The 12,338-nt window shown below is 46.7% G+C and overlaps 1 protein-coding gene across 2 annotated transcripts; it reads left to right on the top strand.

Moving 5' to 3' along the window:
* Positions 1 to 271: 271 nt before the first annotated feature.
* KRTCAP2 (keratinocyte associated protein 2) lies at positions 272 to 8,982 on the top strand. Of its 2 annotated transcripts, XM_087881036.1 has the most exons (6): positions 330 to 417; positions 470 to 487; positions 1,626 to 1,780; positions 3,993 to 4,056; positions 5,113 to 5,179; positions 8,776 to 8,982. In XM_087881036.1, exons 1-6 carry the CDS (start codon positions 345 to 347, stop codon positions 8,894 to 8,896), a joined length of 498 nt encoding a protein of 165 aa, XP_087737162.1. In that variant the 5' UTR covers positions 330 to 344; the 3' UTR covers positions 8,897 to 8,982. The 2 variants fall into 2 exon arrangements, with proteins under 2 accessions (XP_087737161.1, XP_087737162.1); XM_087881035.1 differs by lacking the exon at positions 470 to 487 and having other exon boundaries at positions 272 to 424.
* Positions 8,983 to 12,338: the final 3,356 nt, after the last annotated feature.

The following is a 12,338-nucleotide window of genomic DNA, read 5'->3' as shown; positions in this document are numbered from 1 at the left end:
TTCCAACCCCCCCCAAAAAATCTTTGTAAAAAGCGAGGAGGCGGGTCTCGAACCCGCGACAACGCGTCACGCCTCGCTTTGTTCGAGAGGCGTGCGGGTGCGCGAGGCCCCCTAGCGGCCGGACGCTGAAAAAGGCCCTCCCGCCTATTAAAGTGACGAGGCGATCACCGCGCATGTACCAAGGCGCTTCACTCGCCTCCCTCTTCCTCCTTTTGTACGCAGGCGCGGAAGAAAAAAAAAAAGTACACGTCTGCGCTCAGCAGCCGGGGCGGTCCGGCGCATGCGCGAAAAGAAGTTCCAGCGTGGTTGGGGAGGGGAGAGAAAGAGGCTCTTCCCGGTGGCGCATGCGCAAGGCAGACAGAGACGCTCTGGTTCAAACCGAGGAGGGAATCGTCGTCGGCGGACGGAGCGGGGGGCATTATGGGTAACGTGGTCTCTGGGCAGGGGGGAGGTGGGCCTCAGATTAAGTAATCCAAGTGCATCCTGGGTAATCTGGCAGGGGTGGGCAAGGCAAGGCCAGGCCAATGAAAGAGGCCATGGCATTACCCAGAATCCCCCAAAACTGGTGCCTTCCAGCTGTGTTGGACTACAATCCCCATCATCCCCAAACAGCACCGCTTCCCTGGGCAAAGAGAGCTATTTGTGCCGTTCTGTTTGCTCTCATACTAAAAGGGCATTGTGGGTACAAGGGGATTATGGTTAAAGGGGTATTGTGCACGGAGGGGATTATGGGTAGAGGGATATTATGGATGGAGGGGATTATGGGTAGAGGGGCATTGTGGGTGGAGAGGATTATGGATAAAAAGACATTGTGGGTGGAGGGGATTATGGGTAGAGGGGCATTGTGCACGGCGGGGATTATGGATAAAGAGACATTGTGGGTGGAGGGGATTATGGGTAGAGGGGCATTGCGGATGGAGGGGATTATGGGTAAAGAGGCATTGTGGGTGGAGGGGATTATGGATAAAAAGACATTGTGGATGGAGGGGATTATGGATAGAGGGACATTGTGGAGGGAGTTATGGGTAAAAAGACATTGTGGATGGAGGGGATTATGGGCTAAGAGGCATTGTAGACAGAGGGGATTATGGGTAGAGGGGGCATTGAGGGCAGAAAACCTTTGTGACTCGCATGAAACTAAAAGATTTAACATTTAAACATATATCTTTCAAAGTTTTGTGAGTTTCACGCTGTATATTCCGGCCTCTTTTTGGCAGACAATGTCGGAACAAACCTAAGTTTTATGCCAAAGAACAACGTTGCTAAATTTTATTTTGTATCCCGCCATTATTATTTTTTTATAAACTACTCAAGGGAGGCAGCTTCCCCGGAGTCCCGTCTGCCTGGGCTCTCGTGCAAAGCTGCACCCCACCAGCCTGATCCCAGGATGGGAAGACACAACACCCCCCCACTCCTCTCCCAATCCTGGATAAACCAGGATGCATTCCTCAAACAAACCATCATTAGCCGGAGTTCCCTCCAGACCCCTCCAAGAAGGTGGCAAAACAGGGTTTAGCATGGGCTGCGCAGCTGCCCGGATTCCCTCCTACCTAACCCATTTTTTGGACCCTTCCTAGCGCCGAATTGTCTCACCGGCCGTGACCGTCTCTTTCTGTCCTTTCTAGCCGTCAGCACGGGAATATCTCTGGTGCTTTCTTCCCTGTTATCGTTGCTGCTCTTCACCGGGATGCAGATGTACAGCCGCCAACTGGCTTCCAGCGAATGGCTGACCATCCAAGGGGGTCTTTTGGGGTCTGCCCTCTTCATTGTTTCCCTCACCGTATCCTTTGATTTTCTCGTGTGTGTGTGTGCAGGTGGGTGTCGAATCCATGACAATTCGCCAATTAAGAGTTAACACTAATATCAAAAGGAATGGAGGGAGTGACAGATTTTATTTTCCTGGGCTCCCAAGATCGCCGCAGACGGGGACGGCAGCCGAGAAATTAAAAAGACGCTTGCTCCTGGGGAGGAAAGCTATGGGCAAATCTAGACCGCATACTAAAAAGCAGAGACATCAATCACCCTGCCAACAAACGAGCGTATCGTCAAGGCGATGGTTTTCCCAGTTGCGATGGACGGCTGTGAAAGTTGGACCATGAGGAAGGCTGAGAAGGCCAAAGAATGGAGGCCGTTGAACTCTGGGGCTGGAGAAGACTCCCGCAAGATCCCTTGGACTGCAAGGCGATCCAACCGGTCAGTTCTAGAGGAGATCAACCCTGTCTGCTCTTTAGAAGGCCAGTGTCAGCACTTCAAGCTGCAGTTACTCTAGTGCTGACATAAGAAGGAAAAGCGGAGGCGTCTGGAAAGGGACGCTTGACTTTTCACCTACTTATTTTCCCTGGAGATAATATCCCCTAGGAGATGGGATGGGAGGGGGGAAATTCCTTTGAGCTGGAGCAGTAGATTAGGGGTAGAGTTACTTGGAAGATGGCCAGTGAGTGCAGGGGAGTGAAATGCAATTTATCTGAGATGACCTCGAAACCTGACAGCCAGATCCTGAAGAGGAAACTCAAATCCTTTGGCCGCCTAATGAGAAGGACGGACTCCCTGGAGAAGAGCCGAATGCTGGGAACGATGGAGGGCAAAAGAAGAACGGCAGAGAACGAGGTGGCTGGGTGGAGTCACCGAAGCCGTCGGCGGGAGCTTCAATGGACTCCAGAGGACGGTAGAGGACAGGAAGGCCTGGAGGAACGTGGTCCATAGAGTCGCGATGGGTCGGACACGACTTCGCAGCTAACAAAAACAATATCAAAGAAATGGTGGAACAGAATCATGAAAGGATGCCAAAGGAGGGGCAGAAGAAAATGTGAATGGCAAAAATTCAAATAATAATTTATTTATTTGAAATGATTGAATAGAATCGTTGAGTTGCCCCCCTGCAGCGAGTTGCCCGGGATGAGTTGGCCGCAGCACGTTGACTGTGACAAGTTGTTCCATGTCTGTGTGTCTTCCCCCCAGTGGTGAAATCCATTTTTTTTTAATACCGGTTCTGTGGGTGTAGCTTGGTGGGCATGGCAGGGGAAGGATACTGCAAAATCCCCATTCCCACCCCACTCCAGGGGAAGGATACTGCGAAATCCCCATTCCTTCTCCACTCCAGGAGGAAAGATATTGCAAAATCCCTATTCCCAGCCCACTCCAGGGGAAAGATATTGCAAAATCCCTATTCCCAGCCCACTCCAGGGGAAAGATATTGCAAAATCTCCATTCTCACCCCCACTCCAGGGGAGGGATACTACGAAATCCCCATTCCTTCTCCACTCCTGGAGGAAAGATATTACAAAATCCCCATTCCCAGCCCACTCCAGGGGGAAGGATACTGCAAAATCTCCATTCCCTCCCCACTCCAGGGGAAGGATACTGCAAAATCCCCATTCCCTCCCCACTCCAGGGGGAAGGATATTGCAAAATCCCCATTCCCAGCCCACTCTAGGGCCAGCCAGAGGCGGCATTTGCCGGTTCTCCGAACTGCTCAAAATTTCCGCTACCGGTTCTCCAGAACCTGCGGGATTTCACCCTTGGTCTCCTCCCACAAGGGAGCAGCAGGAAAAGAATACACCTGCGGCTTAAGTCCTTGATTTATGACCACGATTGCGCCCCAGATCCCCGTTTGCTAAGTGAGACAGTTGTCGAGTAAGTTTTATCCTGTTTTATCTTAAACTGGAGCAAAACTTTCCGAAGAACTGTCTTGGCGTAGCTGCAGAAATTTCCGTCTCAATTCTGGTTATTGAAGTCCAGATTACAGAATAACAAAAGTTGGAAGGGACTTTAGAGATCCTCTAGTCCAACCCCCTGCTCGATTTACCTGAAGTTTCCGCTTGGGGGCAGCGGCCTTAATAAAAAATTATTAAAGAGCCCCCCCCTCCATATTTAAAAACCTTACGAAGCTTTTCTCCAGGGCTGCCAGGCAGAAGGAAACATCCGGCTTAAAACCGTTGCAAAACACCTCCAATCTTTTTGACAATTGTCCTTGACCCGAGATTCCCACGAAGGCCTTCAACAACCTGGAAAGTCTGATTTTCGGCAAAGGCTTCCAAGCCAAAGTTTTTCCTGAAAGTGAGTCAAATGGCGGAAGGGGTGGGGGGCTTCGAGCGGCTCAAAACGGATTATCCTGATTTTTTATTTTTTTTTAATTTTAAAAACAAACTTTATTCAATATAAAAAGATTAAAAAATTGTACAAAGCGTCCTTAACTCTAAAAAAGAAAATACAATTCTAAATTACATACATACTAAAACTAACATACAGGATTATCTATCTATAATATTTAAACATATGAATATATATATATATATATATATTTCTTCTTCGTAGGGTTTATGTGTGTTTTTCTTCTAGCCAGGTTTTCCCTACGTAGCCAAGGTTTTTTTTTGTAGCTCCAGCTATAAAAATACATATATACATTAACCTTAATTTCTTAATGAGGGTGTATATTTGTTACCTTTAATTTCTTACTGTATTTGACTAGTTTTTTTTTCCATCGATTAATCCATTTTTTTTTAAATTTGATTTATATGCCGCCCTTCTCCGGAGACTCAGGGCGGCTTACAATGAGTTAAGCAATAGCCTTCATACTTTTTATTTTATTTTATTTTTTATTTATTTATTTATTTTTAATTTGATTTATATGCCGCCCTTCTCCGGAGACTCAGGGCGGCTTACAATGCGTTAAGCAATAGCCTTCATTCTTTTGTATATTTATACAAAGTCAGCTTATTGCCCCCACAATCCAGGTCCTCAATTTACCTACCTTAGAAAGGATGGAAGGCTGAGTCAACCTTGAGCCTTGGCGAGATTCGAACCTGCAGTAATTGCAGGCAGCTGGTCTTAATAACCAGCTTAATAACAGGGTGCCTTAGACCACTGTACTACCAAAGCTCCATTCATACCATCTGTTCCCATATTTGGAAATACTGTGAGTCTTCCTTATCGTTTAATTTTAAAGTTAATCTCTCCATTTCTGCACATATAAAATAGCTTTTGAATTATTTGTTGTTCGGTTGGCAACTGTTCTAATTTCCAGGATTGGGATTATCTTGATTTTTAACCTGGTTTTTTTTCTCTCTCTTTCTCTCTCTCTCTTTCTCTCTCTCTTCCGCCTCCTGTCTACAGTTATTTCCTGTCTCCTCCTGGCCCTGTTCGCATCAGGGCTGATCCATCGAGTGTGTGTCACTACTTGGTAAGGACAGAGGTGGGCTGGGGTATGTGTGAGATCGAAGTGGGGTGGGGGGGATTTATCTTAATGATGCCACACTTGGTGGTCCTGCATCCAGTTTTCTGGAAAGAGGGCAGAGGAGAGCAAGGAAGATGAGCGGAGGATAAATTGGAGGAATTGGGGATGTCTAGTTTCTTTCTTCTGCTTTTTGGGAAATAGCTTGACCCCCTTCTTCTACCTTTCTTTCTTTCTTTCCTTCCTCCCTTTCTTTCTTTCTTTCCTTCTTTCCTTCCTTCCTTCCTTCCTCCCTTCCTCTTTCTTTCTTCCTTCCTTCTGCTTTGGAAAATAGCTTGACCCCCTTCCTCCTCTCTGTGGCAGCCCCTCAAATATTGGAAGACGGCTTTCCCATCTCCCCTGGTCCTTTTTTTCATTAACTAGCCATGTCTTCTGTCCATCCATGGTTCACTCAGATTTCTTCCTTCCTTTCTTTCTTTCTTTCCTTCTTTCTTTCCTTCCCTCCCTCCCTTCCACCTTTCTTTCCTTCCTTCTTCCCTTCCTCTTTCTTTCTTTCTTTCTTTCTTTCTTTCTTTCTTTCTTTCTTTCTTTCTTTCTTTCTTTCTTTCTTTCTTTCTTTCTTCTGCTTTGGAAAATAGCTTGACCCCCTTCCTCCTCTCTGGGACAGCCCCTCAAATATTGGAAGATGCTCTCCTGTCTCCCCTGGTCCTTCTCTTCCCTAGACCAGCCATGTCTTCTGTCCATCCATGGTTCACTCAGATTTCTTTCTTCTTTCTTTCCTTCTTTCTTTCCCTCCCTCCCTCCCTTCCACCTTTCTTTCCTTCCTTCCTCCCTTCCTCTTTCTTTCTTTCTTTCTTTCTTTCTTTCTTTCTTTCCTTCCTTCCTCCCTCCCTTCCTCCCTCCCTCCCTCCCTTCCACCTTTCTTTCCTTCCTTCCTTCTTCCCTTCCTCTTTCTTTCTTTCTTTTTCTTTCTTTCTTTCTTTCTTTCTTTCTTTCTTTCTTTCTTTCTTTCCTTCCCTCCCTCCCTTCCACCTTTCTTTCCTTCCTTCCTTCTTCCCTTCCTCTTTCTTTCTTTCTTTCTTTCTTTCTTTCTTTCTTTCTTTCTTTCTTTCTTCTGCTTTGGAAAATAGCTTGACCCCTTCCTCCTCTCTGGGACAGCCCCTCAAATATTGGAAGATGCTCTCCTGTCTCCCCTGGTCCTTCTCTTCCCTAGACCAGCCATGTCTTCTGTCCATCCATGGTTCATTCAGATTTCTTTCTTCTTTCTTTCCTTCTTTCTTTCCCTCCCTCCCTCCCTTCCACCTTTCTTTCCTTCCTTCCTCCCTTCCTCTTTCTTTCTTTCTTTCTTTCTTTCTTTCTTTCTTTCTTTCCTTCCTTCCTCCCTCCCTTCCTCCCTCCCTCCCTCCCTTCCACCTTTCTTTCCTTCCTTCCTTCTTCCCTTCCTCTTTCTTTCTTTCTTTTTCTTTCTTTCTTTCTTTCTTTCTTTCTTTCTTTCTTTCTTTCTTTCTTTCCTTCCCTCCCTCCCTTCCACCTTTCTTTCCTTCCTTCCTTCTTCCCTTCCTCTTTCTTTCTTTCTTTCTTTCTTTCTTTCTTTCTTTCTTTCTTTCTTCTGCTTTGGAAAATAGCTTGACCCCTTCCTCCTCTCTGGGACAGCCCCTCAAATATTGGAAGATGCTCTCCTGTCTCCCCTGGTCCTTCTCTTCCCTAGACCAGCCATGTCTTCTGTCCATCCATGGTTCACTCAGATTTTTTTCTTTCCTTCTTTCCTTCCGTCCCTCCCTTCTACCTTTGTTTCCTTCCCCCTTCCTCCCTTTCTCTTTCTTTCTTTCTTTCTTTCTTTCTTTCTTTCTTTCTTTCTTCTGCTTTGGAAAATAGCTGGACCTCCTTCCTCCTCTCTGTGGCAGCCCCTCAAATATTGGAAGATGCTCTCCTGCCTCCCCTGGTCCTTCTCTTCCCTAGACCAGCCAGGCCCAGTTCCTGTTTGCCCTTCAGGAGTTGTGGGAGCTCCATCCCTGGAGGTTTTTAAGAAGAGATTGGACAGCCATTTTGTCTGGAATTGCGTAGGGTTTCCTGCTTGGGCAGGGGGTTGGACTAGAAGGCCTCTTGAGGTCCCTTCTGAGCTCTCTTCTCCTGTTCTGTGAATCCAGACACAGATCCTCGAATCAAAACAGTCCCGGCTAAGGGGTGGTCTGGAATTTCGGCACGTCCGGGAAAGCGGCTGGCTTGAAATCTGGAGAAAGAGGTTTTTTTGTGTGTCTCGGAAGGGCGGTTGAATAATATCAGCCTGGTTTAACGATTGACGGGCGAGCTCCACGCCTTAAGTCTAAAAAAAAAAAAAGGCAGGAGGAGGAAGAAGACAAATACTTGGCCCACCTCTGCGGCAATTAAAAGGGTTTAGAAAGAATCCCACCTGGGATCAGGAATGTGAGCAAACAAAATAATAATAATCCTAGGTTTTTTTTTTGTTTTGTTTTGTTTTTAAATTCTTTGAAAGGCCTTGTTGGGAGGGGAAAAAAGGGAGATAAAGGAGAAAGATAAGCAGAGGGAGGGAGGGAAGAAGGAAAGGATAGATGGGAGAGGAGGAAGGAAGGAAGAAAGATAAGGTGAGGGAGGAAGGGATAGATGGGAAGGGAGGAAGGAAGGAAGGAAGGAAGGAGCAAGATAAGCAGGGAGGGAGGGAAGGGATAGTTGGGAAGGAAGGAAGGAGAAAGATAAGCAGAGGGAGGAAGGAAGGGATAGATGGGAGAGGAGGAAGAAAGATAAGCAGAGGGAGGGAGGGATAGATGGGAGAGGAGGAAGGAAGGAAGGAGAAAGAAGCAGAGGGAAGGAGGAAGGGATGGGAGAGGAGGAAGGAAGGAAGAAAGCGGAGGAAGGGATAGATGGGAGAGGAGGAAGGAAGGAAGGAGAAAGATAAGCAGGGAGGGAGGGAAAAAGGAAGGGATAGATGGGAAGGAAGGAAGAAAGATAAGCAGAGGGAGGGAGGAAGGGGTAGATGGGAGGGGAGGAAGGAAAGGAGAAAGGAGCAGAGGGAGGGAAGAAGGAAGGGATAAATGGGAGGAAGGAAGGAGAAAGATAAGCAAAGGGAGGAAGGAAAAGAAAGATATAGGAAGGGCAAAGGGAAAGAAAGGGAGAAAAAAAACTAGAGGAAGGAGAAAGAAAAAAACGGATGAAAGAAAAGAAAGGAAGGGAAGCAGATAAAGAAGGAAATGAGGGAAGGCAGGATTGGAGGGGAAGGAAGAGGAAGAAAGGAGAAATAGAAGCAGAGGAAGGACAGACAGAGACAAGCAGAGAGAAGGAAGAAGGAAGAAAAAGGAAGGATGAAAAGCAAAATAACGGAAGGAAGGATAGCAGAATAACGAGTTGGAAGGGACCTTGGAGGTCTTCTAGTCCAACCCCCTGCTGAAGAAGAAAGGAAGGAAGGACTCACTCATCTATCTGTCTACCCACCTTCTACCCATCCTCACCTTCCCTTGACCAAACGGTCTCCTTCTCCTTCTCGGAGGCCAATATAGCAGTAAATCCTTTTAAAATTTTTCCCTCGGCCTGCGGTGGCTGCAGATAGCAAAACCCGGCTTAATTTTGCTACTCTCTCTCCCCTCTTGCAGCTTAATCTTCTCCCTGGTGGCCCTCTACTACATCCAGAAGATCTCCTCCACCCTCTACCAAATGGCCACCCCGGTCTCCGTGCCCGCCAAGACGGTCAGCAAAAGCCGGAAGAGGAATTGACGACGGGAACATCGTCCCTTCGCTTCCCCGGTTTCCCCATCGATGAAATTTCAATTAAAAAAAAAAAAAAAACACTCTTCCCTTGGGAGGGATTTCTTTTTTTATATATATATATACCGAAAACAGCAACCAGACTGGTGTCTTTTACAGCTTCGGAGCCATCTGCCTTCTTCTTGCAAGCTTTTTTTCTGGGTGAGCGCTTTGCAAATTTAGCATATTTCCCCAAAAAACAAAACAAAAAAAAAAAAGACATATTTTTGTTAAATTATCTGCCGTCGGGAAGTGACTGCGCAGGAGATGGAAAAGTAGAATAATTAGACAATTATTCTAGTTTTTTTTTTAAATATACGTTAGATTTATCTCCTGGCCTCTCAAGGAGACGGCGTGCGTGGCACACTCTGTGATTTTTCTTCCCCCCCCCCCGTCCCAACAATCTTGCGAGGTAGGCTCGATCGAGAGAAAAGAGGAAGGGACTGGCCCAAATCGATCCCGAGAAATCTCAACAGATCAATGTTTAAGCCCCCTTTAAGATGGGTGGGTTTCAAGTTCCAGAATTCCCCAGCTGTAATTTTGGAAGTTGATGTCCAAATAATTTAAAGAAGGCTGGCTGGGGGATTCTGGGAGTTGGAGTCCATCCCTCTTAAAGCATGCTGGCTGGGGGATTCTGGGAGTTGGAGTCCACCCCTCTTAAAGCATGCTGGCTGGGGGATTCTGGGAGTTGGAGTCCATCCCTCTTAAAGCATGCTGGCTGGGGGATTCTGGGAGTGGAAGCCCACCCCTCTTAAAGCATGCTGACCGGGGAATTCTGGGAGTGGAAGTCCACCCCTCTTAAAGCATGCTGGCTGGGGGATTCTGGGAGTTGGAGTCCATCCCTCTTAAAGCATGCTGGCTGGGGGATTCTGGGAGTTGAAGTCCATCCCTCTTAAAGCATGCTGGCTGGGGGATTCTGGGAGTTGGAGTCCACCCCTCTTAAAGCATGCTGGCTGGGGGATTCTGGGAGTTGGAGTCCATCCCTCTTAAAGCATGCTGGCTGGGGGATTCTGGGAGTTGGAGTCCATCCCTCTTAAAGCATGCTGGCTGGGGGATTCTGGGAGTGGAAGCCCACCCCTCTTAAAGCATGCTGGCTGGGGGATTCTGGGAGTGGAAGCCCACCCCTCTTAAAGCATGCTGGCTGGGGGATTCTGGGAGTTGGAGTCCACCCCTCTTAAAGCATGCTGGCTGGGGGATTCTGGGAGTTGAAGTCCATCCCTCTTAAAGCATGCTGGCTGGGGGATTCTGGGAGTTGGAGTCCATCCCTCTTAAAGCATGCTGGCTGGGGGATTCTGGGAGTGGAAGCCCACCCCTCTTAAAGCACGCTGGCTGGGGGATTCTGGGAGTGGAAGTCCTCCCGTCTTAAATCATGCTAGCTGGGGGATTCTGGGAGTTGAAGTCCATCCCTCTTAAAGCATGCTGGCTGGGGGATTCTGGGAATTAAAAGTCCAGATTTCTAGAGTTGAGAAACACTGCCCTAGATGACTATCTATGTAGTCTAGACTCTCTAACAGGGTGTTTAATGCCCCTGAAACCTCCTTAAAGCTGCCGCCGAAAGAGGGCAGGCTGGGGACGATGGGTCTTATCACCAACCCAGATCGGCCTTCTCAACCATTGTGCCACAATCAGATCTCCAGCAGGGAGCGCTGTTGGACAAGGAAAGATCAGGCTTATTTTTAATTTTAATTCATGGCAGGCTTTGCTAACTTCGCCCCTTCTTCCTTTAAGGGACTCTCGGATGCTTTTTTAAAAGCCACCTTTGAGATAGGAAGATTGATAAATTTATTTTATGTTAAAATTTCCCAACTTAGAAAAGGAAAAATGAGAAGAGGGAAAAGAGTGATACTGTAAAAAAAGGAAAGGAGGGAACATGGAAAGGAGATAAAAAAAGGCGGAAGGAAAGGAGTGATGGAAAAAGGAAAGGAAGGAAAGTTTGTATGAGAAAGAAGGAAAGATGGAAAAAGGAAGGGAAAGGAAAGGAGTGATGGAAAAAGGTAGGGAGGGAAAGTTGTATGAGAAAGAAAAGGAGGGAAAGGAGATGGAAAAAGGAAAGAAGGAAAGGAAAGGAGTGATGGAAAAAGGAAAGGAAGGAAAGTTTGAGAAAGAAGGAAAGGAGATGGGGAAAGGAAAGGAAGAGTGAAAGGAAGGAAAAAGGAAAGGAAGGAAAGTTGTATGAGAAAGAAGAAGAGGGAAAGGAGCGATGGAAAAAGGAAAGGAAGGAAAGTTTGTATGAGAAAAAAGGAGGGAAAGGAGTGATGGAAAAAGGAAAGGAAGGAAAGTTTGTATGAGAAAAGAAAAGGAGGGAAAGGAGTGATGGAAAAAGGAGAGACATGAGAAAGAAAGGAAAGGAGTGATGGAAAAAGGAAAGCAAAGGAAGGACAGATGTATGAGAAAGAAGAAAAGGAGGGAAAGGAGTGATGGAAAAAGGAAAGACATGAGAAAGAAAGGAAAGGAGTGATGGAAAAAGGAAAGCAAAGGAAGGACATATGTATGAGAAAGAAGAAAAGGAGGGAAAGGAAAGGAAAATACGACATTCATTCATTGCTTGCTTTCCAGACTGGACAATCGGGGGGGGGCTACCTGAAGTGGACATCCTCGTGGCCCCTTCATCCACTCGAGTCTCCCCCTCCCATACCCAGCCCCTTTTTCAAGCCACAGGATTCCCTGGCTCAACCTTTGCCCTGAGCCCCTGGGGAAGGCATATATACTTCAGCCTCCCCAAACCGAGGGAGGGGCCTGCGTGAACCAGCGACCCCTTTGCCTGGGGGGTGGGGGGGATGGAATCAGATCGCATTCCTTGCAAAAGCCTTCGGTAACTCAACCCTTTCCTGTCCATCCACCCCCCCTCCCACCCCAAGATTTGATTGCAAGGAAAACAACCCAGGAGCAAGGAAGGGGATGTGGAATTGGGTAGGTGGGCTATAGTTAAAATCTCCCCTCTTGAGTGTTTCTCCGGCTGTGTTTTTTTTTTTTTTTAAACAAAGATTCTTTTTAACTTGGAAAAAAATCATTTAAAAAAAGGGGGGGGATCTGGGCACCTTTCCAGATAGGTTGACTGGCCGTGTCTTAAAGGAGGGTGGGGGGGGGTCTGCTGAGCCAGGATGGGGCAGCCTTTTCATCGACACCCCCCCCACCAACAAATGAGTACAACCACTCATTTAGTGACTGAAATTAGGATGGCGCTGAAATAAGTGATTTAAGAAATCCTTAACAAAGGAAAAACAATTGGAAGACGAAAAGAATTTAGGATATTTATCATCTATCTATATCTTCTATCTTCTCTATCATTATATCATCTATCATCTATCTATTTTCTACTCTATCATCTATATAATTACTATCTAATTATTTCTATCTTCTCTATCATCTCTATCTGTCTATTCTCTATCTTCTCTATCATCTCTATATATTT

This window comes from Pantherophis guttatus, chromosome 18, assembly GCF_059756535.1.
Source record: "Pantherophis guttatus breed Tessera chromosome 18, ASM5975653v1, whole genome shotgun sequence".
Classification (NCBI taxonomy): Eukaryota; Metazoa; Chordata; class Lepidosauria; order Squamata; family Colubridae; genus Pantherophis; species Pantherophis guttatus.
Note: the sequence above shows the minus strand (reverse complement) of the source record. Positions and strands in the feature narration are given on the sequence as shown.